At 36.3% G+C, this 27,969-nt stretch overlaps 5 protein-coding genes across 10 annotated transcripts; 2 read left to right on the top strand and 3 right to left on the bottom strand.

Annotated features, from left to right (window-relative positions):
• Positions 1 to 90: 90 nt before the first annotated feature.
• LOC149733057 (transient receptor potential cation channel subfamily A member 1 homolog) lies at positions 91 to 16,521 on the bottom strand. 6 transcript variants are annotated; one of them, XM_089883185.1, is made up of 29 exons: positions 16,361 to 16,521; positions 14,815 to 14,870; positions 14,217 to 14,311; positions 14,074 to 14,121; positions 13,329 to 13,419; positions 12,873 to 13,044; positions 12,384 to 12,475; positions 11,979 to 12,179; positions 11,308 to 11,466; positions 10,765 to 10,927; positions 10,418 to 10,619; positions 9,991 to 10,174; positions 9,720 to 9,827; positions 9,257 to 9,492; positions 8,705 to 8,878; positions 8,239 to 8,390; positions 7,819 to 7,937; positions 6,278 to 6,388; positions 5,943 to 5,993; positions 3,891 to 3,983; positions 3,608 to 3,779; positions 3,296 to 3,447; positions 2,805 to 2,939; positions 2,268 to 2,468; positions 1,904 to 2,002; positions 1,473 to 1,619; positions 1,102 to 1,281; positions 514 to 698; positions 91 to 266 (listed from the first exon to the last, which is right to left on the bottom strand). In XM_089883185.1, the coding sequence occupies exons 1-28, from the start codon at positions 16,443 to 16,445 to the stop codon at positions 528 to 530; spliced, it is 3,849 nt and encodes a 1,282-aa protein (XP_089739311.1). In that variant the 5' UTR covers positions 16,446 to 16,521; the 3' UTR covers positions 91 to 266; positions 514 to 527. The 6 variants fall into 6 exon arrangements, with proteins under 6 accessions (XP_089739311.1, XP_089739309.1, XP_089739310.1 ...); XM_089883183.1 differs by having other exon boundaries at positions 520 to 698; XM_089883184.1 differs by having other exon boundaries at positions 528 to 698.
• Positions 16,522 to 17,089: 568 nt separating this feature from the next.
• Positions 17,090 to 19,028, bottom strand: LOC149733056 (methylmalonic aciduria type A protein, mitochondrial-like). Its single transcript, XM_089883200.1, has one exon. The coding sequence runs from the start codon at positions 18,751 to 18,753 to the stop codon at positions 17,548 to 17,550; it is 1,206 nt and encodes a 401-aa protein (XP_089739326.1). The 5' UTR covers positions 18,754 to 19,028; the 3' UTR covers positions 17,090 to 17,547.
• A 289-nt stretch (positions 19,029 to 19,317) lies between these two features.
• LOC149733055 (uncharacterized) lies at positions 19,318 to 20,393 on the top strand. The gene is made up of 2 exons (XM_089883211.1): positions 19,318 to 19,729; positions 19,980 to 20,393. The coding sequence occupies exons 1-2, from the start codon at positions 19,478 to 19,480 to the stop codon at positions 20,139 to 20,141; spliced, it is 414 nt and encodes a 137-aa protein (XP_089739337.1). The 5' UTR covers positions 19,318 to 19,477; the 3' UTR covers positions 20,142 to 20,393.
• A 215-nt stretch (positions 20,394 to 20,608) lies between these two features.
• Positions 20,609 to 21,284, bottom strand: LOC149733054 (protein FMC1 homolog). The gene is made up of 2 exons (XM_089883212.1): positions 21,109 to 21,284; positions 20,609 to 20,881 (listed from the first exon to the last, which is right to left on the bottom strand). The coding sequence occupies exons 1-2, from the start codon at positions 21,229 to 21,231 to the stop codon at positions 20,681 to 20,683; spliced, it is 324 nt and encodes a 107-aa protein (XP_089739338.1). The 5' UTR covers positions 21,232 to 21,284; the 3' UTR covers positions 20,609 to 20,680.
• Positions 21,285 to 21,302: 18 nt separating this feature from the next.
• LOC149733053 (mini-chromosome maintenance complex-binding protein-like) lies at positions 21,303 to 27,151 on the top strand. The gene is made up of 16 exons (XM_089883198.1): positions 21,303 to 21,463; positions 21,693 to 21,778; positions 21,886 to 22,026; positions 22,230 to 22,271; positions 22,578 to 22,679; positions 22,928 to 23,021; positions 23,415 to 23,459; positions 23,514 to 23,617; positions 23,975 to 24,056; positions 24,292 to 24,426; positions 24,639 to 24,747; positions 25,069 to 25,189; positions 25,443 to 25,625; positions 25,859 to 25,987; positions 26,294 to 26,443; positions 26,768 to 27,151. The coding sequence occupies exons 1-16, from the start codon at positions 21,406 to 21,408 to the stop codon at positions 26,954 to 26,956; spliced, it is 1,770 nt and encodes a 589-aa protein (XP_089739324.1). The 5' UTR covers positions 21,303 to 21,405; the 3' UTR covers positions 26,957 to 27,151.
• The last annotated feature ends 818 nt before the right edge of the window (positions 27,152 to 27,969 follow it).

Here is a 27,969-nt window from a genome sequence, read left to right as displayed (position 1 = left end):
GACTGTAACAACGTGTCAGCTACGCTAACCCCTGCTACAAAATGTTCACTGTTGCAACTTACTATTCAGATATGATCAGTACAAACAAAACACAACAAATTATAAAATGTATTGACACAAATCATAAAAAACACATTTTATGCCACGATTATGCTACATGCTAGTGCAATATACTAATCATAGATATCTATGGTGAAACTATTAGAAAACGGGGAGTAAAAAAGTAACCACCAGAGTGAGGTAGAGCACCAAGAAATGCTGAGAATCTGTGATGAAACAAATATGAGATGAAACAAACTGTGTTATTTTCCGTGCATTACTTAATACAGAAGTTAGTCAGTCAACATGCATCGACTAAATTTTAGTCGACAACTAAAAAAGCAAAATGGAATTTAGTCGGCGACTAGTTTAGTCGCAGCCGAGAATGCCTCGCCAGATAATGCAAAAACACAGAGTTGTTGCACTTTGTAACAAACATTATTAAATGAAACACAACCAATCTAAACAACTTACACCCACCAACCAACTTAATCGTCGTCATTGTTTTCCTCCCACTTCACATTAAGGTTCGTAGCAATGGCTTTCAACATGGATTCCAATCCTTTGTTCCTTTCCTGCATATCATGAACCATGGATCGAAGATCACCGAGTTTCCTCCCCATCGTTTCTACTTTGGTGTCGATTAATTGGAGGTCTGTCTGTGGGGGGGTCAAACATGAAATTATTGATTAACACAATTCATCATTTATCTCTTCGAGTACGATAGCGAAATTAATTAAAACAACGAAGAAAAGGAATTAGCAGCAAAACAACAGTCGTTGAAACACGCTACGGGTAAAAACTACTTTTGGGAACTGTATTAAGATGTAAACAACTGGATGGGGAGTTTGGGGGGAGGGTATTAATAAGCATTCCTGGGTCATCCTTGTATAATGATAAAGAATACATGGCTCACTGTGGCTTCTTGTACGCTATGTTCATTAACTAAAAACAGGCTCTGTGTTTATGCTGCTAGCTTTGCGGGCGTATGTGTTCTTGGACAGTAACAGCAATTGTTCCAACCCAGTGGTCACTAATAAGTTGCGAGGATAAATATTTTACCTTCTCAGGGTTAAGCGCGTCGTGTATCGTGCGATGGTTCAAATGTTCCTCGCTGTGAAACCAACGTACGATCCAATGTTTACGACGATGGAGGTTCGGAAAGAAAGAACGAGATTGTCGAATGAAACGACGACGGAATATTTGGGGGAGGGTGAACTCTACTTCAAGGGCAAGTTTCACCTGAAGGGGGATGGGGGGGTGTTTTATACGATGTGGGAAAAGGTTACTGGAAAGTATGGGAATTAATAGAGTAGGGAAAGGGGAATGGGACATCTTTAGCACATAATATCCAGATATCCAGGAAAAGAGGAAAATCCCAAAAATTTTGCTGCAGAAAAAAACAATTATAACAAGAATAAATAAACGCAAACCTGCATAGCCAATCTTTCCAACTCTGCGTTGTCTTGCACCCCCTTAATATCATCAACAGCCAACCCCACGAGCAAGTTCATGATAATTATGCTCATAATAATCATGAAAACGACAAATAACGTGTAAGTCACCGCTTGGTACGAAACCTGAGGAATAACTTTTCATTTTTAAAAGCTAAAGAAAAAGTAATATTTAGGAAATAAAGTTGAAAGAATAGAATAAATACTCATTACAATGTTATAAAGTTAAAACTAGTATTAAAGAACAATTATGTATATTATGTATATTAAATTAAATCCAAAAATTTAAATTAAAAGGAAAAAAATTGTTATTACAAACTATTTAATTGTTTTAAAATATTACAATACTGGAAAAAAGTTTGCAAAAATAAAATTATTTTAACATGACTACATTATGACATCACAAATACCATTGTTGGAACAGAATTAAATATTCCGTCGTATTCAAATTCTCCGATCATCATGACGCTTGTTTTGATTATCGATTTCCACCATTGACTAAATGCTACCTGGATGTTTGGATATAAATCATAATTTGTTGACTTCTTGTTCATCCTCGTGTGGAAAACGACAGTCGTTATAACACGGGTGTTCACCTCGTGCCAGCTTACGAGTTAAGCATGTTACTTTGTGGGTGTTTTTTTTTGAATGATTTTTCATATTTTTTATGTGTGGCTGATATTCTTGCCCAAGGACACATACGCCCACAGCTTGTTTAAATCAAACTTTTTCATGCAACACACTATATTTATATGTAATCCACACACGAGGTACCTGGTTCATGAGCAAGACATAGAAACTCAGCGCGAACCCGAGAATGAAAAGAACAAACACAGCGAAGAACGACGCAAACGTCCACAATACGTCGTTAAACATGAGAACAAAAATTCCAAATCGAGGAAAGTTTTGAATGAAAAGTAGAAGTCCAAGCCATGAGAAAAATAGAGCGGCGGCCCCGCACTGCCACTGCCATGGCTGTTGGGGGGGGGGTTGTTATTGTGGTGTATATATGTTAAATACGTCTATAAAATAAATTTGTTTAAATAAGTTTTGCATACCCATAAAAATAATCAGTTTATTTACTTGTTATTAAACAAACTCATGAGTTTGGAATTGAAATTCAAAAAAAAAATGTTTTTATACCGGTATCATGCGTTGGGGTAAAATTGCATTTTTTTGAATTTGGCAATTGAGTTTTGGGACAAACAGGGGTAAAATTGCATTTTTTTGAATTTGGCAATTGAGTTTTGGGACAAACACATGATACCCCGGTATCATGCGTTACGACAACACATACAACCCACACCTCACCTCTCTCATCCCAGTTCCCCTCGAGAAGTCGTTCACGTTAATAACAACCAAAATAGACAGAATATAAAGGGCCATCTCAATAATATTCGTCGTGCTACGGAAGTAACTTAACCGTTGGCTGAATAATTGAAACGCCTTAAAAAAATAAAAACATTTTACTTTTTTTTCAAAACTTTAGACCTGGCTAACAAGAATTAAACTTGCAAGTAGGAAAATGTTAAAATATAATTACTAACGACCTCAATTACTAATTAAATGCTCTTGTTTCTACAAAGTAAAATTTTGATTATGTTAACACCAATTAAAAAGATCCTCCTTTAATTATAAATAATCACTAATTATTCATTGATGGTTTCTGTATATTGCTGCAGTGATTATTTATTACTTAATTACATTAAACACAGACGCTAACAAGGTTTAGTTGCGGCTAAAACGATAAAACAACAGCTAAATCACCAATTACTTTGTTTTATACAACCTTAAGTACTTACCTCCTTAACGAGATTCAACCCGGCCAGCACAAGTATAATAACGGCAGCTACCGGTTGCCACCCCGAGTAGTTTGGTCGACATGTTGACCCCCATTTATCTTGCGCGACGGGTAATATTGAGGTGCAAACGTTTGGTATGGTTGCCGTCGTGTCTGTGGGTTTATTTAAATAGTTAATAATTTATAATAATATTAATTATTTTAAAATAATAGTTGTTTGTTGTCAATTCAATTCTCTTCGTTGTTTTAATTAATTTAATCTTCGTTATCGTATTCGAACATCGTATTTAAATTTATGTTTGACGCTACTCACTGTAAACGAATGGCGGGGGGACGGTTAGCATGTAAGAGTTTAGGAAAGCCATAAAGATGATATATATTGATAGGTTGGTGTAGTAGAAAGTTCGGCCGTAAGATTTCCATTTATGGTTGAGTAAACTTATCACCAGTGGGTGGCGTAAGAGAGACTCGCGCTTCGATTTGACCTGGAAAGAGAATATTAATTGTTAATAAATTAAAATATTATTATACTTCAATGAAAAGATTAATTATTTTCCAACAGACATAAGCATATGTGTTCAACACAACCCACCCACCATGACATAAAGAGGATGATTCTCCATCAATAAACCCGAGTCATCGGTGTAAGGCTGAATATCCCTGTTTACTTTTCCCTCATGGTCGTATACCTGTGTGGGTATTAAGCAATTAGTGGGTTTAATAAGAGTGAAAGAGATCTTCTGGCAATTGTAGGTATGTGTTGTTGGTGCCAGGTGTATTATAAGTGTGAAAGAGATCTTCTGGCAATTGTAGGTATGTGTTGTTGGTGCCAGGTGTATTATAAGTGTGAAAGAGATCTTCTGGCAATTGTAGGTATGTGTTGTTTCTGCCAGGTGTGTTGTAAATGTGAAAGAGATCTTCTGGCAATTGTAGGTATATGTTGTTGGTGCCAGGTGTATTATAAGTGTGAAAGAGATCTTCTGGCAATTGTTGGTATATGTTGTTGCTGCCAGGTGTATTACAAGTGTGAAAGAGATCTTCTGGCAATTGTTGGTATATGTTGTTGGTGCCAGGTGTATTATAAGTGTAAAAGAGATCTTCTGGCAATTGTTGGTATATGTTGTTGGTGCCAGGTGTATTATAAGAGTGAAAGAGATCTTCTGGCAATTGTTGGTATATGTTGTTGCTGCCAGGTGTATTACAAGTGTGAAAGAGATCTTCTGGCAATTGTTGGTATATGTTGTTGCTGCCAGGTGTATTACAAGTGTGAAAGAGATCTTCTGGCAATTGTTGGTATATGTTGTTGGTGCCAGGTGTATTATAAGTGTGAAAGAGATCTTCTGGCAATTGTTGGTATATGTTGTTTCTGCCAGGTGTGTTGTAAATGTGAAAGAGATCTTCTGGCAATTGTTGGTATATGTTGTTGCTGCCAGGTGTATTACAAGTGTGAAAGAGATCTTCTGGCAATTGTTGGTATATGTTGTTGCTGCCAGGTGTATTACAAGTGTGAAAGAGATCTTCTGGCAATTGTTGGTATATGTTGTTGCTGCCAGGTGTATTACAAGTGTGAAAGAGATCTTCTGGCAATTGTTGGTATATGTTGTTGCTGCCAGGTGTATTACAAGTGTGAAAGAGATCTTCTGGCAATTGTTGGTATATGTTGTTTCTGCCAGGTGTGTTGTAAATGTGAAAGAGATCTTCTGGCAATTGTTGGTATATGTTGTAAAAGAGATCATTTTGTGATCATAAATAACCAACGTTTCATCTGGCATATTTTTGTTGGCAAATAAATATTGAATTGATTCTATTCTATATGGGTGAGGTCCTACAGTGAGGCACGCCATGGGACCTGGGATTTAGGCCAGAGTTGACCCATTACCCCAACATTGTATATGCACATTCTATTCTATATGGGTGAGGTCCTACAGTGAGGCACGCCATGGGACCTGGGATTCAAGCCAGAGTTGGCCCATTACCCCAACATTGTATATGCACGTTATATTCTATATGGGTGAGGTCCTACAGTGAGGCACGCCATGGGACCTGGGATTTAAGCCAGAGTTGACTATTAGATATAAATTAACTGATGGCATTATTTAAATATGAATATATTTATATATTACCTAGATGTGCAAACTTAACTAAAATGTTTTTCATTAAATTTCATCCAAATTAAACATAAATGCCAAGTTCTGATTGGATAAAATATAAATGGAATAAGATTAATAGTATGATGTCATAATGCAAGATAATATGTAACAATCAACATTGTTTCAAACAAAGCATGACGATTGTTTAAAACTTTAAAATAAACAAACAAAACAATTCCCATGCCCAACGTAACATGCGACATAGAAACAACAAAGCAATGATATAAATATAGAAACATAGAAACATTATACCAATATATGAACATAGGCGCCGATCTTAGGAAACCAGGGTGATCTTTAGGTTTATTTCATGTTATTATCTTTAATCGTTGTAGTATCACTAATTGTTACTTTGTGACCCAGTTTATTCACAAAGTATCATGATTGATTTCGGGGCATTCATGCACCCCTGCACACCCATGTTAGGCGCCTATGTATGACAACATGATGCACCCAACATAGAAACAATATGCACCAACATAGAAATACCAAATCTACCACAATTTCTTCGTCATCTTTATCGAATATCGACGCAGCAACGCGCCAAGTCTTCGTTTGGTAATTAACGGAGATCAAACGATTAAAATTAATTAGTTGGAAAACCACAAAAAAAATTAATCAAAAAAGGTGAAATACACACATTAATTTGTTTGAAAAAAATTAGGTTAATTTGTTTTAACTTTTAAAAAATGATGGTGATTTGTTAAAAACTTTTATAAAAAATGTAAACAAATTTTAACTTTCTAAAACAATGTCAAAAATTGTTCGGACAAAATCCATTTTTTATTTAAACCAAACCACAAATCTGCAACCCCCCTATAACCCCAACTTACCCTCTGTACACCCTCATTCATAGAAACGCTCGACTCCGATACGTTGTCTTCAACTTCCAACCAGTTGGTGCACGTAAACTCATCGTCAAGAAATTCATAATTAAACGTGATCTGGAATTAAATATGGTTTACATTGCAAACTATAATTTTTTTTAATTTTTTTATTTTAACAATGTCACCCCAGAGTTTACCCTGCTGTTAGGTGTCTGTACAAACAAGCAGAGCCAAAGTATATTGCATTTACCGCATTAATCAATGAGGTCCCCTATGTTTGACAACTATGAGTGTAACTGTATTTTAACAATGTCACCCCAGTTTTTACCCTGCTGTTAGGTGTCTATGCAAACAAGCAGAGCCAAAGTATATTGCATTTGTCACATTAATCAATGAAGTTCCCTATGTTTGACAACTATAAATGTAACTGTATTTTAACAATGTCACTCCAGATTTGACCCTGTTGTTAGGTGTCTATACAAACAAGCAGAGCCAAAGTATATTGCATTCACCACATTAATCAATGAGGTTCCCTATGTTTGACAACTATGAGTGTAACTGTATTTTAACAATGTCACTCCAGATTTGACCCTGTTGTTAGGTGTCTATACAAACAAGCAGAGCCAAAGTATATTGCATTCACCACATTAATCAATGAGGTTCCCTATGTTTGACAACTATGAGTGTAACTGTATTTTAACAATGTCACTCCAGATTTGACCCTGTTGTTAGGTGTCTATACAAACAAGCAGAGCCAAAGTATATTGCATTCACCACATTAATCAATGAGGTTTCCTATGTTTGACAACTATGAGTGTAACTGTATTTTAACAACGTCACCCCAGATTTTACCCTGTTGTTAGGTGTCTATGCAAACAAGCAGAGCCAAAGTATATTGCATTCACCACATTAATCAATGAGGTTCCCTATGTTTGACAACTATGAGTGTAACTGTATTTTAACAATGTCACTCCAGATTTGACCCTGTTGTTAGGTGTCTATACAAACAAGCAGAGCCAAAGTATATTGCATTCACCACATTAATCAATGAGGTTCCCTATGTTTGACAACTATGAGTGTAACTGTATTTTAACAATGTCACTCCAGATTTGACCCTGTTGTTAGGTGTCTATACAAACAAGCAGAGCCAAAGTATATTGCATTCACCACATTAATCAATGAGGTTTCCTATGTTTGACAACTATGAGTGTAACTGTATTTTAACAATGTCACCCCAGATTTTACCCTGTTGTTAGGTGTCTATACAAACAAGCAGAGCCAAAGTATATTGCATTCACCACATTAATCAATGAGGTTCCCTATGTTTGACAACTATGAGTGTAACTGTATTTTAACAATGTCACTCCAGATTTGACCCTGTTGTTAGGTGTCTATACAAACAAGCAGAGCCAAAGTATATTGCATTCACCACATTAATCAATGAGGTTTCCTATGTTTGACAACTATGAGTGTAACTGTATTTTAACAATGTCACCCCAGATTTTACCCTGTTGTTAGGTGTCTATACAAACAAGCAGAGCCATCACCTGGTAGTTTTTATGATCTTTATGTTTCCCATTATCCCCCAAACATCTTCGAAACACGACTTCAGCCACCTCGGGCATCCGTCGGATCAGTTTACGCATTGGTGTATGGGTCTTGTGGTCTGCGGTGTGAATAATATAAATACTTAGGTTCCCATGTCGTTTACAATGTTTAAGTCAATAACGCTTGGTAGCGTGGGTTCGTTATACCGAACACAAACCTTAAGTCACTTAGTTGTATTTGAGAGTAATTCAGCAATATTTTAGATATTTTTTCAACAGTTTTGCGATGGTATTTGAATATCACCAACTTAAATCCCAGCGCCCCGCCATAAAACATCACCCATACAGAACAGAAGAAGCCCTAATATACCCCTCACCCCCCAAATATAAACCCCACACCCAAATATAACCCCCACCCACCTGTTAAATAATCCCCCGTTCTATTCCTCAACGCATCTTCCCATTTATCGCTTTCAACGATCGACATCGCACAATTCTGTCGTCCGTAATCGATCGCGAAGTCTAAAGCATTTCTACCGTCCACCGATCGGTGCCCCATGTCCGCCCCCCACCTGCAATGGTATAAATATAACATATACTGCCGTTGTGGTGTACAAACTTTAGAAAAAAAGGAACAGAAAAAATTAGAACTGACCAGAAAAAAAATAAGGGGGGGGGGGGGGGGGGTTTCAATCAAAAAATTGTTTTATTATTATTTTTAAAAATTATTTTTCAAATTATTTTTTTTGATTTAAAAGGAGGTGGGGCACGAACCCCTAAACACCCCCCTGGCTGCGCTACTGGTTGTAGGAAACCACTCAAACTCATACCATGCCAGCCCCCACCTAGAATGATATAAATACATTATAAATAACCCCCCACTTACTTAATGAGCACATCCACCATCACTTGGTGTCCCTGTTGACACGCCAGATGAAGGGGAGTTATCTTCCGTTTGTCCTTGGGGTCAACGGGTGAGTCAGCTTCCAACAATACGGTGGCTGACTTATACATACCAGCGGAGGCGCAACAATCTAATGGAGTCCATTGCTTGGCGTTCCTGGTGGTGTGTGGTTTGTAATATTAACATATTGATGTTTCTATAATTTATTTTAAACCAAAGTAAGCAACCTATTTTATTGTATGATAAAATGTTTAGTTTCAAATATCACTGAAGATGTCTTAATATGCTGTGTACAGGTCACTGTAAAATCATATATATGTTGGGGGTAAAGATGGGACACGTTTTTATTCTATTTCCTTGTCCCATTTGGTAGTGAACAAAGAACATTTAAAGAATTATAAAACCGTATCCTGACGACTTCCATAGACCGCTATTAATTGTTCAAAACACGATCAGAATATTTATATATTATGTACCGAAGGTGTCCCACCTTCCCCCACCCTACCATATTATCCCCCCACCCCCACCACCCACCTTGCCTCAATACTGGCCCCCAACCTCACCAACTCCCGCACACACTGCACTCTTCCACTCAACGCAGCGAGATGAAGCGCGGTGTTCCCGTTTTCATCGTCGTCGTGGACGATCTCCCGTTTCCTCCCCACCAGCTCCTGGATGATCCTCAGTTTCCCACCATCCGCAGCGAGGTGAAGAGGAGTTTGCTCATCCTCGTTCTTAGAGTCGACCACAGCTCCCGCATCCAGAAGGATCTGGGAGGAAGATATGGATGGAAGAAGAATATCCTCGCATGGCGGGCAATGACAGTTGTTATAACACGGGTGTTCTGTTTCATACAGCTCGTGCCTGCTTACGAGTTTCCATGTATGTAACTTATTTATCCTCGCATGGTGGGGCAACTACAGTCGTTATAACTCGCTTACAAGGTACCACGTATGTAACCTGGTAACCCCCAACCCCACCCCATTATAACCCCCACCTTTAAAATAGCGAAATGCCCCTTCATCGCGGCAGTATGTAGGGGTGTATTGTCGTACCGGTCCGTCACTTCAAGTAGTGTCTTTGCTTTCTTGTGTTTTAACAATTCCTGGAAAGTTGATTAATTAATTTCTTAGTTATTTAGTAATTAACTGACTGATAATCATTTTTTTGTAATTTTAATATTTTAATTTTTGTAAATTTTTTACCAACACAAAATAAGTCAAACCATGAGTTCATGATTCACAGTATGCAGCCAAACATTTAGTAACCTGCAAAGCGTCGACCCGATCTTCCTCCGCACATTGGTAAATTACACCACGATCGTTCTTATCGACTGCCGTAATATTTGCTTTATGATGTAATAACCGTCGTATTGTCTCCGTGTGCCCGTAGTTGCAAGCGATTAATAACGGAGTGAATTTGTCGACGTCGTAAAGTTCTATCTTCGACCCACTGTGATGTCATAATAAACATTAGTGATGTCGTAGTTAATTAACTTTATATTATTTATCTCTTCGAATACGATAGCGAAGATCAAATGAATTAAAACAACAAAGAGAAGGAAATTGGCAGCAAAAAGATAATTAATTAATCCGAGATATTTTGTGACCTTAAAGACAAACTCTCTTGTTTCATTATAATCAAATATATTAAACAATTGTAACAATAAATAATCAACCAAAGTTATATCTTCACCAAGTTATGAGGAACTCCACCACCGCATCTTGATTGTATTGAGCGGCTAATATCAGAGGCGTCGACCCGTTGTTGTCACGTGTGTTTATCTTCGCACCTTTCCTTATAAGTAGTTGAACAATATCTAGATGTCCGTGCCGTGCCGCGAGGTGCACGGGTGTCTCGTGGTTGTTGCGACGAGCGTTTAGTGCCGCTGTGTTCCCTGGAAAGGAAAGAGATAATATATATTTGGAAAAAAGTCAAAACCTCCAAAAAATGAGAGTTTTTATGCATATTTATATGCTGTAAATAAGTTTTGGCGGGTAACGAACAAAATATTTAAGAAATACACCCAGTGTTCTACTTACTGTTAATCAATGAGCAGTTTATGATATACTCGGTGACCGGTAGGTGACCACTATCCACGCTAAGATGCAATGCGGTGTTCCCGTCGTTATCTCTCTCATCTAACATATCCGACAGTTTACCTCGCGATTCACTCTTGGCGTGCTCAAGTATTAACTTCACGATCTGTGGAAAAAAGTGGAAAATTTTCTCTTTGTTTTGTTGATGTTGGGGTGATGGAAAACTCTCGCATAAAATGGATCTTCTGGTAATGCTTGTTTTGTAATCTAAACATACTATGTTAAAGTGAAGTTACTTAACTTTAAACCACAAAACAAATACTTTCGAAAGATTTCCTTTCCATTTACATTACATACACCAGGCAGCGTTTACTCAGTGCAACCTATCTGTAATATTTGGTTTGCTACAAACCAGGGTATTACACGCGCAACTGAAAAAAAAACACCCACAAGATCTCATCAGAAAGTGCCATATTTTGCGGACTATATGGACATAAGGGGTTTCTATGTTAGGATATATCACGTGTATAAGATCTCTATACCAACCTGTAGATTCCCCTCAGCTGCCGCGAACTGTAGTGGCGTCCCATCATCTCCGTCACGACAACGAATGTTCGCCCCACTATCTATAAGCGATCGAGCGATGTCTACATGCCCATATATGGCCGCGATGTGGAGGGGTGTCATCTGTTGTTTGTCCGTTGCCTGGGGGGGGGGATTAAATTATATTGCAGTTTAGCCAATAACATGGGAGACATATGTATTCGGAGTGTTTTAACGTGGAATTCATCTTAAATTACTTTCAATTTAGATTTAAACAATGTTATAAATGTGAAGAGTAAATTATACTACCGTTTGTGACTGATAATCTTGTTGACTTTATGCATTAATGAAATATAAATAATATATAATTAGGAAAATAAGTATTATATTGTGTCACATGCAAGGGTTCCGCACCCTAAAAAAAAAAATAAATAATAATCACTAACAAAGTTACATACATGGTAACTTGTAAGTGAGCATAAGGTGTATGGAACAGAACACCCGTGTTATAACGACTGTTGTTGCCACGTCATGCAAGGATAAATAAGTTACATACATGGTAACTTGTAAGTAGGCATGAGGTGTATGAAACAGAACACCCGTGTTATAACCACTGTCGTTTTCCGGCCATGCGTCGATAAATAAGTTACATACATATACATGAACCAACCCACCTCAATAGCGATCCCCTTACAACCCATCAACTTCTTCACACAACATAAGTTCCCTCTCACCGACGCGTGGTGTAACGCCGTTAAACCATAGAAATCTTTACCATTAACCCGAACACCTGCCGCTATTAGGAAGTCGAGCACTTTAAGATTCGCTTCTTGAGCCTCACGTCCGTCGTCTTCGCTCGACCCATCCGATGAATCCTGTTTAAGAATGAACAGAAGAATAGAAATCTCTTTTTAGGCTTTTTAACAAAAATCACTTTTTCATTTTTAAACAAAAATTTTTAACTGAAATCTTTTCTTTAAATAAGATTGTTAAAATACATGATATCGTACATGGGCGAGGTCTTCGTCAAGAACCTCGAATTTGACCCAACCTTATCTTAGAAAACATAGAAATCTTACATAATCAGGGGCGTCAATTCTTTCTTTCTTTGGTTTATATTTGGCCACAAGGTGGAGTGCTGTGACGTCGTCCTCTCCCGGTGCGTGGATGTCTGTGAGAATAAGGGACATAGAAATCATATTAAATGGTATAATAAACATGAAAATCATATTAATTATTGCAATAAACATAGAAATCTTAATTTTAAATATAATTAATTATGATGATGGTATCCTGATCTAGTTCTCATAAAGTTAATTGCAATAACTTGAGATATTTATGTTGTGTATTTAGTTGCATTTAATTATGAATATAAAGTTACAATTATCAAGTATACACTCAATTGGCACAAAAGTGACATTACAGCAAGAATTTTAAATAAAAAAGCACAAAAACCCCAAATTACACTACAGTAGATATTTTACCAAGTCTACTCAGTCTTTTAAATACTAATGATACAGTTTTAGTATAAAAACAATATTCCAGAAGATGCATAACCCCCAACTCACCTGCTCCTCGGGACACCAACAAGCGACACATTTGCAGATGGTTGTATCGCGCAGCGTAATGGAGGGGGGTGAACCGATCCCCATCTTTCTTGTTCAATCTTTTAGCGGCACGCGACGGGGTAAGACGGTCCAACAACTTTACCATCAAGTCAACGTCCCCGTCCCGCGCAATCTATAGATATCATTATTTAACATAGATATCATATTAATACAACATAGATATCATATTATTTAACATAGACAATATATAAAATTATAGAAACTATATACAACAAAAAATAACCTTACACAAAAAAAACAAAATAAAGTTTGGATGAAAAATAACATTATATTCCCGACAACAAGCAGAATATAACACAGATATCATATAAACAACATAGACTTCATATTAAAACAACATAGATATCATATAAACAACATAGATATCATATAAATAAACATAGATATCATATTAACCTGGTGCAAACTATGTTCATCGGGATCAACGTTTTCGAGTCGTTCTAAAGGTTGTTGCAACGAATCCACACGAGTTGGACCATGGTGGAGGCTGTGGGGGGGGGTTGATGTGTAAGTGTTATTGCAATTTATTTATCCCCGCCCAAAACAACTAACGGCAATTGCCACAACCCAGTGGTCACTAATGGGTTGTCCAAATTATCAGCCATATATAAAACAATGAACCACAAAGTTACATACGTGGTAACTTGTAAGCGGGCATGAGGTGTATGAAACAGAACACTCCTGTTATAACAACTGTCGTTGCCCGCCATGCGAGGATAAATAAGTTACATACAACTCAAAACAATCCTGTTTCAACTTTATGTGTTAATTTGAAAACATATCAAAACTAACTCCTGAATTGAACCCAAAGCCCTTCTTATTCTCTCCATAGAAACCGACACCACGTAACTTAACTGATATTTTCATGAAATATTTGGGACGAAGATAAATAGGTTGTTCATGGTTGGGTGGGCAAGTACAATAGGGGTGTTATGTACATTGTGTATGGGTGGGCATGAAACATACATGCGGCTCTAGCTGTAATTGTAACTCAGTGGTATATGTCTCATGTTTTTATTTTAAATTTTTAAAACAAATTTTAAAACAAAATTTCACAAATATTTTTAATTGATCAAATGTTTCAATTTATTTATTTAGCGTTTTTAACAAATAATAATGTCATAATATATTAGAAAATTACTTTTTAAATGAATCTAACACCTCTCTAGCTTTTTGTGGATTAAGCTCTCTGTATTAATACAATAATTGTAAGTTAGTAGATAAAAAATTAAACAAAAACATTTGAAAGCATAAGAAAAGACGGACGTTTTTTTATTGACTTACCCATGGAGTTTGGGGTTATCTGGCGCATCCCCTTGTAACATGGGGTTGACGTGGGACTCGTTGATGTGCGAAAACGAGGTTTGTTCCATTCTCTCCTGGGGGGAAGGAAGGTAATAAATTTGTTTAGGTTTGGTGAAAAAATATTTAAATAAATAAATTTAAAACAAAAGACGGTGGTTAAAAACATGCTCGGATGACTTCTTGAGGAAAAGGTATCAAAATCTTCACACACAAAATGTAGTGTGTTGTAGAAATGACATACAGTGTACATTAATATGGTAGCCACAATATACTAATGTAAACAAATAAGACGTTACGTGCAATTAACATTCATCAATATAAGATGTAACAGTATCTAGACATAATGAATGTAATTTATCCTCGCATGGCGGGGCAACGACAGTCGTTATAACACGAGTGTTCTGTTTCATACATCTCGTGCAGCTTACATATAAACAAATTATAATTCTGTTTCATCAAATATTAATTAAATGACAATTTTCACATCGAAAGTGTGACAAAACAAACATATTATGATGTCATAAATCAGATTAATTACATGTAATTGTTAATTAGTTTAATTAACTAATATATTTACCTTGAATTGATTATTATGTCCGTTTGCATCAGAAGGAACGACCTTTGTCATTTGTTCTACAAAGCATGGGGTGAATGTTTAATATAAGTTTTAGAAACATCTCTGAAAAATATTAAAGTCTTGTTAAATACAACTTAACTTATATAAACACCTGCGAAAAGTGGTGCAACCAATTCAAGGTTATTGTTTTGTTGACAATTTGAAAAACTAGCTGTCAAAAATACTATGTTGGTTAAATACAACTTCACCTTTACAATTACAAAGTTTTTAAAATACATTCAAACTTATTTCTGTGATACAATACTGAAACAGCGTGCACTGCCTGTTCATGTACAACAATTCGCTGTGTTACTATTGGGAAGTATATTAACTATCAACAAAGTGGTGGAATGTTTCTGGATGACTAATCTCATGGATTTCCTATCGAGTTTCAATCCTAGGGGAGAAGTGGAGTTAATTTAATTCAATCAATATTGTAGTCTGTAACTTGGTGGATAGTAACCTCTTTTACACTGATGATGGACCAAGTTACTGTCTGGATACTAAACTCATGATCAGCAGATGTTTCGGACAGTAACTTGGTGGATAGTAACGTCTTTTACACTGATGGTGGACCAAGTTACTGTCTGGATACTAAACTCATGATCAGCAGATGTTTCGGACAGTAACTTGGTGGATAGTAACCTCTTTTACACTGATGGTGGACCAAGTTACTGTCCAAAAATCTTAAATCGAAACGAAACACATAAATCCAACCACCACAACTTACAATGAAGTAACTATGACCAAACAAAGGATTTAATGAATCATCAAAGCAAACAATGGGTTACTGTTACATCAACGAACCTTAAACAATCACACAAATTGTAAAGAAACAATGGCAATGTTTGGCCAAGACACCACAATATAATGTGGGATAAATTAAATATTGAAAAATTTTAAATAAAATTATTTTCATAAAGTATTTAAAAAAAAGTTTTAACCCAAAACTCACTTTTAATTATCAGCAGTTATGTGTTTATATGTGATTCAAATAATTTAAATTTAATTTATAAAATTGCACCTTCATTAAAGCTTTATTTTAACATTTCATTTGCCCTGAGGCAGGAGTTAAACATGATACTGAGTTGTAGACAATTCTTATTATACGTTAAACTCAGCTTGGTAGCAAGAGCATTAGGTTAATAGCTTTGCACTGAGTGTTCCGCTGAGTGTTCAATGTTTTACACATGAGTTAAAAGCCACCCAACCACCCGTGTATTTAACTATGGTGACAACGGCGGCAGAATTTACTTCAACAATTACTGGTTAGAAGTAATGCCAAAAAATTGGGGGAAAACCAAAAATTGGCAAAACTTAAACTTTCGAATGCAGCCCTAAATTGCCACAATGTGCTGCTAACAGCTAAATACCAACAAAGTATTGGCAACTATTTTTGCAAAAATAAAAAAGGGCAAATTTTAAATCAAAATCTAAAATTAGAAAACAAAAGTTCAAAAATGGTTAGTCAACACGAACACAACATCTTTTACACAACTACACCCACCAGTAACGTTGGTCGTTTCATCCACTTTCCCAGGGAGTAGAACCCCACTGGATGAACGGGAATGGCTCGATGATGACGAAGACATCACATGGCTTGGCTAGGCTGGGTGGAACAATAACACTAACTCAACATAAAAATATATTTACCAAAAAAATATATTTATTAGCTTCTAAAATAGTTAAGCCATATATAGTTAAAATTAACTTCATTATAATACATCATTTAAAACAAAAAAACACCTAAATGTGTTTTTTAAATAGCATTTAAAAAGTCGTTTTCTAACCTAGCTATCAACTGAATAAATAAAATATTATTTTTCCCCATGGTAACTCAATTATGGGTGGTTTATATTTGCACAAACTAACAATGAAGATTGTTAAAGCAAACATAAGGTGTTTGGTTGAACTGATTGTGCATTGGCTTATACAAACACATACATGGGGTGGGTCGGTAAACATGGTATTAAAGCAATGTTTGACGACTATTATTAGGAATAACAAAAGATATTCCTTTAACTTGTCTGGAGTCTTGCCTCAGTGGTTAGTCTGTTTGTAGCCACACGCTGCTACCAACGTGGGTGTATGAGTTCTTGGGCAACTAACAACAATTGCTCCAACCCAGTGGCCACCGATGTGTTCTTTAGATTATCAGCCATATACAGAAAAACAATCACAGGCAAAGTTACATACGTTGAAACTAATGTCTATATATTAGCTTAAACACTTACCCCTGCAAGATAAAGTTAAGAATAAAATAAAATAAGCTTTCCAATAGTTATGATATTCCAACAATCTTACTGTATTACTTTTGCAACTTTAATAAACAAACCCCAAATCCCATTTACCAGTTAATAACACGGATTGTAAATATTTTGATTGAAATATTTGTGGCAAGTAAGTTTAAGTAAATTTTTGTTTCTCATCGACAACTTACACGGGACAATAAATATTTTCCTAATATATTTAAAATAATAAAAACAACTCAATTATTGCACACAATGAGGTTTATGGCAACGGGCACCTATTTTTAGGAATACGAAGGGTGTTATTTAGGCGATATCCCATGTTACCTTTAGTTGGTGCATTATTAAGGACATGCTACTATGTGTGCCCAGATTCACATCGGTATCATGGTGGGTTCCATGCATCTCTGCATACCCAGGTTAGACGCCTATTTATGACATCACACTAATCTTTATTAAAAGTTAAATCGACCAAAATATCGGAAGCCAGCCCAGGTGGGATTTCCCCCTTTTCGATACCGTCCATTATATCGGGAAGGTTCGTTTGTACAAGCGGGTTATTTTTAAACCTTTCTTCGAGTGAGTTACGCAAGTGACTCCACATCCACGCGCGAGTTTGATCTCGTCTTTGCTGAAGGAAAATTCCGGAAGAGTTTAGAACCTCAAATAATGACATCATCGTTTTCCATGACTCAGCTATTCCTGTGTTTGTGAGCGCTGATATTCTGGTGACTCGTGGTCGCCACACTTTATGTTTCCTTGGTATAAACTTAAGCGCGCTCGTGTATTCTGTTTGTATCTTTCTTGCAGGTATTATGAGGTCACCATCTGACTTATTCACCATTATGATGTCACAATTTTCGATTATTCCTCGTTTTAAACCCTGCAACTCGTCGCCACCCGCTGGTGGGATTATCAGAGTAAATATATCGGTCATGTCGCCGACGGCAACCTCACTTTGCCCGACACCGACAGTTTCCACGATTATGACATCATAACCAGCCCCCTCGCAAAGCTGGATCGCTTCCATTGTGTTCCTCGCTACTCCACCAAGTTCACCACTAGAGGGTGAAGGACGCACGTAAGCGTTCCGCTCCACGGACAACATAGACATCCTAGTTTTATCCCCAAGTAGCGAACCCCCTGTCCGTTTCGACGAAGGGTCAACGGCAAGCACGGCAACTTTCAGCCCGACGTCGCGCGTGAGGTACATCCCAAACTTCTCTATAAACATCGACTTCCCAGCACCCGGGGGGCCAGTTATACCAATCCTTAGTGAGCTTGAAACACAACTTGGAACCAAACGTTTTAATTTCTCATTACTTCCATCGGTCTTTACCTTCTGCAGCACCAACTGCAGCAAAACTTGGCTCATTTTCTTCTTAACTTCATGGTTTGATTCGACGAGGGTGATCGCTTCCGCAAGCGATGATCTTTGCTTCGAACAAATTCCGTTGAAAAGTTTTTCAATGGTTCTATTTTCGTAGGAACTAGTTTCAAAACTATTTTTCAAATACTCCGAAAATTGTTCGGTTTTAAAACTCGAAGAATTATTCATTTGTTGCAAATTAAATCCATTGTTAAGTAACAATGAATAACAATGCCTGGTATGAATAACAGACAAATATCTAAATGACGTCACTTTTAACATTCTAACCTAATGATAAACATTAAAATTGGGATTAAAATTTTCCAAACCAATCACATGTTCCTGGTGATGTAACGATTTTGTTTGTTTATTATAGTAACAACCGTAAACCACGTAACAGGACAAATAACCCAGATATTAATGAGAATATTATTTAATTATTACAGCTTTTATTTATAAACTTACACCCACTCTAACCCTTAGCACATATTAGAGACATAATTACGTTGATGTATTTTCCATATATACTGTATTTGTAATTATGCCTGAAAAACTAATCTAAGATAAAATAAACAAACAAGAAATCGAAACTTTGGTGGGGAATCCCCGCTTAATGACGTAACGGTTGCCGGGCGATCATAGAAATCATACTTAGATGCTAAAAATATTAGTTTTTAATTTTATTTGTCAAAAAGTCGCGACCAAAATGTATTAAAAAATTCCGACAGGAACACCGATCAAAAATTGGAATTTCGATCAAATTGCGTGTTTGATTTCTATAGTGTTATAACTAATTTATATTTCTAAAACGGGGAATTTCCCGCTTCTTTGTTTATTTTTTTAATAAATTTAATTAACTCGCCAGGAGGCCACAGTCAATAAAAGCAAAGTTGCTAGTAAAGAACCCTCCTACGTTAAGTGCTAACCACCAACCTCTAACACTTTCCACCAGCCTAATCTGTAACAAACCGGAGGATTCTTCATTATTTAGTGCCGAAAATATTTAATGTTTTTACACACAGGGATGGACGGTTCCTCGAATCCACCAAAAAAAAGTCGAATAAATAAAGTAGCATTCATTAACGTGGTTCAGCATGTGGAGGTTCACAACAGGATGCAGGAGGAGCAGGAGATGTGGTTGAAGAGGAGCAAGGATCAACACCCGAGGAAGAGAAGCAGATCACCGGGGGAGCCAAAGAAGAAAAAAAGGAAGAAGTCAAAAGAAAGAAAAAAGTCGAAAAAAGATGAAAGCAAAACGGTATGTTATGTTTGTATGTGTCTAACATGGGCAGGTATTGAAATCTATTATGATCCCCCCTGTGAATAATGTAGGTACACCCAGACATAGTAACTGACTAACTGCATAAAGTACATCATAGTTAAACACTGTACATTGCGATTATAATCATGTTTTGCAGTTTCTTATGTAAAATATAGATTTAGATATTTTTTGTAGATGTTTAATGACCATGGTTTAGTAATCTTATATTGTTTATGATGTCATACAGCCCCCTCAACCCACGGAGCGCTGGGGTCACTCAGGGTTCAACGAACTTTACCCCGAAGACTTAATATCGGGAAGATTTATCCAATCGTCGGATGAAAGTAAGGAGGAAGGGAAGAAGAAAAAGAAACGTTCGAAAAAATCTAAAAAGAAATCAAAAAGATGACGAATAAAAACCAAAAAGACTCCCAGTTAATAAGAGTCAATCCTGCGGTGGCAGGGGACCTTAGGCAACACATTTGTCTTGGGGTGACATTGTTAAGACACGGTTACACATAATGTACTCACTGTATGGAACAAAGAAATATGACTGTGTTTGTCGGACTCGAATTGCATTTTCATTTTATTGTTTTGTAACAATGGAATTTATACTACGCTCGTCTTTTAAATTGCTTTTAATACAATTAATGTGCAAAAACAGCGTTTTTATTTGCTAGCAGGGTTTTTCACAAATGGATTTTGTTTGGCAATATTGTTAGCACACCTGCATAACACAGAGGTTACCGGTTCAAGGCTCGACGTTGCCACCCTTGTGGGCGTCTGTACCTTGGGCAAGACAATTAACAGTATTCTCTCCGACCCAATAGTCACTAATGGGTTGTCTAAAATTACGAATGTCCCACCACGCAAGGATAAATAACGAAGGTTATTCATTCAAATATTTTTATTCGTCTCATCAGTTAAATAAACAATATTCCCAAAGGATCATTCTTTAGCACCTTCTTCTTTATACAAGTTGGGCAACTTTAACCCAACCCTCTTAGCAGCCCCTTCAGTACTTCCCTCCCCACTATGATATCTATCGCACAATTCCTTGTATTCTCGTGTACTTCGTAATAAACAATAATAACTTGATGCGTCGTGGTTCAGTGCATCAGCCTCGCGACAATGTTTTCCATCTGTTATCTGCAGGTAATCAATTTTAGTTTTCTTATCAAATACGATAGCGAAGATCAAATTAATTAAAATATCAAAGGGAAAGGGCAGAAAAACTACAGTTGTTGAAACATGCAGAAGTCACAAAATAAATTTTAGGCAAATGTTAAGTAATTTTTATAATGAATATATAAAGTTTAAAAATACAAAACCAAATATTATTACAAAACAAAGTAACTTATTACATGACGTCATACCTGATTTGATTTATATTTATTCAAAAGAAACGTCGTTGCTTCATTTTTGCTTCCAGTTGTTTTCAATTCTTTTAATATTCCACGTAAAGTCGACAAACGATTTAATTTTCCAACAGAAGCCATCACAGAACTTCAAACTCAATGCGATCATTAGGATTTCTATGACTAAATACCTTGCCGCAAAGTGGCGCAGTTTTTCCCGCTAAATCCAACACTTCGCGCCAAATCTAGTAAACAAACTCGTAGTTATTTATCAAAGAAAATACGATATTTCGCGAAAGTTAGATATCATATAGAATGCCCAGTATAGAAGATTGGTTGAGCAATCCACTCGATATTGTGGCCGAAGCTTTCGGTGAGTGGTTGGTATGGTTACGCACGTGACTCGTATTTTTATGAATGAACTTTTATGACGTTACTATTTGGCTTGCTTCATAATTAAATTAAAACTTGTACATTATTTGTAAAACTACCCACATTTTATAAATTAACCAAAACAACATAAATTTTATGCAAAATCATAACTTTTTTGGTTAATTTTACCACAAAAATTATTTTAACTCAAAATATTTCATTATTTTTAGAAAATCGCCAAAACTCCAAGGAATGGAAACAAAAAATCGAGGAATTTTTCAAAAACAAAATTTCTGATGAAAAGCTTTGTTCGTTGGTAATTTAGTTTGTACTCCTTCTTGTAACATAAATTAAGCATTTTCAATAATTTATTATAAGCATATATATTTGTTTTTTTATTTCAATTATTTCATTTTTTTATAGATCCCGTCATTAAACTCCACTCCCCTTCACTTGGTGCCCTCTACCTCCCTCGTGAGGTTTCGCTGCATGATCCAGGATTCCTTCGAACCCGAATATTTCCTAGAAACTTACGAAGTTGTCAACAAGACGACAGGAGAAAAGGTTTGTGCTATACGGCCGATGTTGCACGGCTCGTTATGGGGCCAGGGGTTCAGTGACCCCGATACCCAGAGAGAAATCAACCCTGGTTACTCAGTTTTTAAAAGTAAAGATATATGTTTCATATATGTTTTGTTAGTTTTTGTTGAGTTTGTAATATATATACATTAACGCACATCTATCTTTATCATTATGTTTTAACGCAGGTTGTTGGAACGAGTTGTTACAAAGACGTCATCGATTCTCCTGTGAGTTGACCATTGTTTGTATATGTGATGTCATAATTAGACGAAAATAACCATGGTATTTTTGTTGTTGTTAACACCACAGACACCATTGTTACATTCAATTCCACATGCTGTATTGCGCAATCACTTTTACTCGAGTACAAAGTTTTTGTGTAAAATAAATATTTATTCCTCTTAACCAGGATTTCCTTCACTGATTTGGTTTAATGTAAGTTTTTCACCAAACTTATATTCTATGTAAAATCGATTAAAAAAAAACTTTGAAAAACAGGTTTCCTTAAAATAATGTTAATTGTTTATTCACAGGATGGTTATGATGTCATAACGGAATCCCGTCAAAACGAAACAGGGTGTCGACAAGTTTTATTTTGTGTCTCGATACCCGGGGAAACGGAATGGGTCAAACAGGTTTATTTGATTTCTATGTGAAATATATTTGTTATTTCTATGTTTTACTGAAAAGAAATATGGTTTTAGCAACCACGTAATTTTATCTCTACTGTGTTTCAAAGACTTTCATGTTGCTGCTAATTTCTTTCTCTTCGTTGTTTTGGTTAATTTGATCTTCGCTATCGTATTCACTGAGATAAGTAAATTCATTTAAACCATCAATAACCAACCAGGGTGAACTTTTGAATTCCAACTTTTTGTTCCAGTTCACCTCACCCTCACCCCCGGTGCAAGGAGTCGTAACTTCTAACTTGTCAACCAAGAGAAGTCACCATGACGAACCTATGGAAGCCACAGAAGGTTTACAACCTTTCTTGTTTAATTTATTATCACGATAAGACACTTAACGGCAATTGCTCCAACCCAGTGAACACTAATGAGTTGTTCAAATTATGTCTAAATTGTCAGCCATACACAAAAACAACCACCCATGTTACATACGTGGTGACCCCTAAGCGTGCACAGGAAGTATGAAACAGAACCCTCGTGTTAAAACGACTGTTGTTGCCCCGCCATGAAAGGATAAATAAGTTACATACGCGGTGACTCGTAAGCGGCCACGAGGTGTATGAAACAGAAATGAGTTACATATGTGGTAACTTATAAGCAGGCATGAAGTGTTTAATACAGAACACCCGTGTTGTCATTGCGCCGTCACAATCCACCTATTCTAACAAACACCCTCCACTTTAGAAACAGAAGACGACTCGAACAAACGGCGCAAGTTGTCGGAACGAGGTAAAATATCTTTGTTTGTTTAAATTATCAATTCGTAAAGTTTGGTTCTTCCAGAACCTTGTGTGACTTCTCCAAACCTCGAGGTCAGCCATCCATTACCTTGGGAGAAAGGACAAGCAGCCATTGTTAAAGTTTATGATGAAACAATGGACTTTAAGGTATTTTGTTTCAATTGTAGCAATTTTTATTTAAAAGGTAGGATATGATGTACAGTTAGCGCGTCTGGGAAATTCAGACTGGTACACAGCTATTTTGTAACTAATCAAATCGCTCTTTTATGCTTCGGTTAAGCGATACACGTTGTCACCGAAGCGTAACAGAGTGATTTGATTGGTTAACAGGGAGGGCTGCGTAAAAGTCTTTAAGTAAAACTTATTTTAGATATTGGTTTATATGTTGACTAATTGGGCCTTTTTAATCACCCCTTAATTACATGAACAGCACTTACAGGTTTCCCCCCCCCCACTTTCAGGCAACTTGTATACTTACTCACCACTTTTTAACCCCCTTACAAGGTAAACGAAGTTTATGAATTCATCGGAATACTTTCGGTGGATCCATCATTGTCAGCCATCCATGATACAAACAGTGACCAAGGTAAGAACTTCAATGTTGTTTATCTGCTCAGTGCGTTCTTACTGAATTTAAATCAAATTATTCCCAATTTGAAAAAGTTGCAGAAAAATTCCAATACAGCTCTACTTTTTTAAAGTTTGATATTATCCTTTCTAACTCCCCAACACAACTTTAAAGATTTTTTTACCTCTTATTTTTAAAACTGTTTTAAAACTGTCCAAACCAGATTAACAAATTTTTTTCTTCTAATTTTCAGTTAACGGGGATTGTGGCCACATGGAGGAGCTAAAGAGCCGATCACCACCAGCGTCATTGGTTCCGAGGATTCATGTTATTTCTATGGAAAAGTTGTCACATAATAATCCATTGTTGCCAAACAATGTTTCATCGGGTGGGTTTGGGTGGCGGGCAACGGCACTCGTTATAAGACGCGTGTTCTGTTTCATTCGTGCCTGCTTTTGAGTTACGACAATTTAGACAACCCATTAGTAACCACTGGGTTAGAACAATTTTCGTTAATTGTCTTGTCCAAGAACACATACATATTAATGGTAGCACCTCAAACATTGTCGTTTGTACATTACAACCCCAACCCCCCTACAGTTCCAGACCCCCCATCAACAACCAACGATGAAATTCTTGATTTTTTACGGAAAGTAACTTTTGGTGATCAACTCGCTGCTCAAAGTATTTTGTTTCATCTTTTATCGAGGTTAGTGGTTTGTTTTGTAATTGAGGGGGGGGGGTTTACTGGGTGTGCTATGTTTATATGGGTATGGGTGAGGTCCTACAGTGAGGTTGACATGGGACCTGGGATTTAGGACAGAGTTGGCTCACACCTTATTAGATCTATTTTCATATGTTTTTAAATTTTTTGGTAAATTCTTTACTCAAAATTTGGTAAACTTTGCAAAGTTAAAGCCAAACATTGAACGAGAGATTCATTAAAATAATTCTCATTGCCGAATCTTGAACAAAATAGCTAGAGATGTATTTTATTTCAAAGTATGTTTAATAATAAGTTATCCAACAGAGTATACACGCGCAGTGGGACCATGGCAGTCGGAAAACTTACCCTTAATATTTCTGGCATTCCACCAAACTCTTCGTATCCGAAACTTTTTGCTGATGTCATCAAACAACTTGTGACGAAGGTAAGTCAGCAAAATACCTTTGCGGAAATATATAAAAATCGTCAGAACTAGAGGATACCAGCAATTGCGTAACCCAGTGGTCACTAATGGGTTGGCTAAATTAACAGCTATACAAAAATACAATCACCCACAAAGTTACATACGTGGTAACTTGTAAGCGGGCACGAGGTGTATGATACAGAACACCCATGTTTTAATGATTATTGTTGTCCCGCTATGCGAGGATAAATAAGTTACATACCCACCCCCACAGTGTTGTTACCTACCGATGACACTCGACAACATGAACAAGTTACGTTTCGTTCCAAACAAGAATTACACGAAGAACAAACTGGAGCCCGGTGTTCTACAATTGTCCGATGGAAGTTACTTGCTACTTGATGAAACAAGTTTAAAACCTGGGAGTTTGGATTCAAACGGTGTCAAAAATATTCGGGTAAATTGAAATAATGTAACCGTATATATTGAGATGGGCGCTTATAAGTGAAACCCTCATAAAATATATATATTTAACATGAATTCCAATGTTCTTATGTATACGTTTACACAAGAGTTTTCATTTCTTATCGTGTATCTGGATGCGCAAGATTTTTCCATTTTTTCTCATGTTTATGATACATGAAAATACCAATAATCTGCCCACCGTATTTTAATCACTTCACCATGCAGGCGATATCCACTTTGGTCACCACCCAGAAGGTTGATTACGATTTCCAGTTTTACCAAACACCATTTTACCACGATGTGAATTGTGTCGTTTTATCGGAAGCCAAATCCATGCTTCCTTGTGATCTACATGTGAGTGTCGTATTATTAAGTTTACATTTTACTCCAGTTGCCTTAATATCATTTTGTGTGATTTGTTGTGCATGGCGGGGCAACTACAGTCGTTATAACACGGGTGTTCTGTTTCATACACCTCGTGTCCACTTACAAGTTACCACATATGTAACTTTGTGGGTGATTGGTTTTCTGCATGTCCGATAATTTAGACAACCCATTAGGACACATACGAACACAATGGTAGCATTAATAACAACACCCATTATTACACCACATATTAAACAATCCAGTTGTGTATTATTATTATGACATCATAAACAGATCAAGCTTACCCCGGGATTCCCCGTACCCGAGAACCTCGTCGAATATTTCTCCTCTTTCCTGCCCCCGGTGGAAGTTTTGAACAAGTTCCGTATTTATTTAACGAGAGGAAGAATGGTCAATTATGACATGGAATCTCACGTAATGCAGGTTTGTGATGTCATAATAGGAATCTGTTTATATAATTTATTTTATTGTAAATAAAGGAAATACTCTAGTTTTTAATGTCTTATGATGTTCCTCAGTGTTTGACCTGGAATGAAATATATTTGTTGTAGAGCAAATACACAATTTATAACAAAATCAATGTTTTGGAAACCTTTAAGAAATATCAAACTTTAAAAACATGCAAGTTTTATTTAAACAACTTGTTTTCACAAAATCGAATACAAATTAAAATAAAATCTTTTCAAAAACAAAAAAAATGTTTTAAACATTTTTAACAATAAGTTATTTTTAAATTTTATATTTCAGGAAATTGAAAATGATTTTGTTTCATGGAGACGAGACGACCGCGATAACGTGAGCGCTGACGATCTCCATCGCCTCCTAGTGTTAGCGAGGGTTCAGTGCGCAAGTATGGGGAGGAGTAAATGTTCGTCGGGGGATTGGGGGGTCGTGAAAAAGTTTGATGAAAAAAGAAAAGAAAGAATGAAAATATGATTTCTATCTTGAAAGATTAAAACAATATTAAATTGAGGACCAACAGGCAGAAAATGATTAATATGCTACCACTGCTATTATAAAACTGTTCAGTTTATGTTTAAAAACCGACATTTCGACGTCGTTAAATTTAGTGAATCATGGACATCTTATAATGTTTGTTGTTGTTAATAAATTTTCTTTGTGTGTTAACAATGGAACTTTGTTTGTCATAAAAGTCACAGGTTAATTAATTATAAAAAGTATAGTGTGGATTTGTACCATAGTAGGGTGGGGTAAGATGGTCCATGTGTGTGTTGGTGCTAATTTCTTTCTCTTCGTTGTTTTGGTTAATCTGATCTTCGCTATCGTATTCACTGAGATAAGTAAATTCATTTAAACCACCAAAGATGGTCCATGTTTTCTTTCATTCCATTTCACCCCACAGTACTATTTTTATAGTTTTATTCGCAGTAGAGATAATATAATAGGTTGGGGGAAGATGGGACATGTTTTAGCGTATAAAGGAAACAATGTTCATTAGGTTCGATAATTAAAAATGCAACCAAGAATTATCCAATTTCAAGACCCACAACAACCAATACATTGTTAAAACAATTTTGGCGAATAAACCCATCTATATTCCTACTTCCCTGGCTTTCAAATGATGATTGAAGGTATCATTGTGTTTATAATACAATGTACCAACCATATTTAATTAATGACCTTATCATACATTGTTACCGTGGAACTATTACTAAGTTATGATAATGAAGTTGTTTTAACAAGAACTAAATCATAATAGAACAATATCTTAATTAATTACAACTTGATAATTATACCCCACGTGTATAATAGTGTTATACATCATCCATTACAATATGAAACTATTACAAACTATAATATTAATGTAAACCTAATACAATAAACATGTTTCAAGTACATTATAATGAATAACCTGCTATATAACAGTGCTATACATCATTATCACACTTTCCCCTTTATCCTTAGTTTCCATTGTTTAACAACAATAC

The sequence above is a fragment of the Ciona robusta genome, chromosome 8 (assembly GCF_009617815.1).
Source record: "Ciona robusta chromosome 8, ASM961781v2".
NCBI classification, from domain to species: Eukaryota; Metazoa; Chordata; class Ascidiacea; order Phlebobranchia; family Cionidae; genus Ciona; species Ciona robusta.
This window is presented reverse-complemented; position numbering and strand designations above follow the sequence as displayed.

What these genes read in the sequence shown, in the direction of transcription:
- LOC149733057 (XM_089883185.1), bottom strand. Translation starts at nt 16,445, where the DNA reads ATGTCTTCGTCATCATCGAGCCATTCCCGTTCATCCAGTGGGGTTCTA. An exon ending in ATGGTGGATGTGCTCATTAA is followed by an intron (nt 8,391 to 8,704) that starts GTAAGTGGGGGG and finishes ATACCATTGCAG; the next exon opens with GTGGGGGGCGGACATGGGGC. An exon ending in TGAATGAGGGTGTACAGAGG is followed by an intron (nt 5,994 to 6,277) that starts GTAAGTTGGGGT and finishes TACCAAACGAAG; the next exon opens with ACTTGGCGCGTTGCTGCGTC.
- LOC149733056 (XM_089883200.1), bottom strand. Translation starts at nt 18,753, where the DNA reads ATGTTAAAAGTGACGTCATTTAGATATTTGTCTGTTATTCATACCAGG.
- LOC149733055 (XM_089883211.1), top strand. Translation starts at nt 19,478, where the DNA reads ATGTTTTTACACACAGGGATGGACGGTTCCTCGAATCCACCAAAAAAA. An exon ending in AAAAAGATGAAAGCAAAACG is followed by an intron (nt 19,730 to 19,979) that starts GTATGTTATGTT and finishes GATGTCATACAG; the next exon opens with CCCCCTCAACCCACGGAGCG.
- LOC149733054 (XM_089883212.1), bottom strand. Translation starts at nt 21,231, where the DNA reads ATGGCTTCTGTTGGAAAATTAAATCGTTTGTCGACTTTACGTGGAATA. An exon ending in ATAAATATAAATCAAATCAG is followed by an intron (nt 20,882 to 21,108) that starts GTATGACGTCAT and finishes GATTACCTGCAG; the next exon opens with ATAACAGATGGAAAACATTG.
- LOC149733053 (XM_089883198.1), top strand. Translation starts at nt 21,406, where the DNA reads ATGCCCAGTATAGAAGATTGGTTGAGCAATCCACTCGATATTGTGGCC. An exon ending in ATGAAAAGCTTTGTTCGTTG is followed by an intron (nt 21,779 to 21,885) that starts GTAATTTAGTTT and finishes ATTTTTTTATAG; the next exon opens with ATCCCGTCATTAAACTCCAC. An exon ending in ACGGTGTCAAAAATATTCGG is followed by an intron (nt 25,626 to 25,858) that starts GTAAATTGAAAT and finishes TTCACCATGCAG; the next exon opens with GCGATATCCACTTTGGTCAC.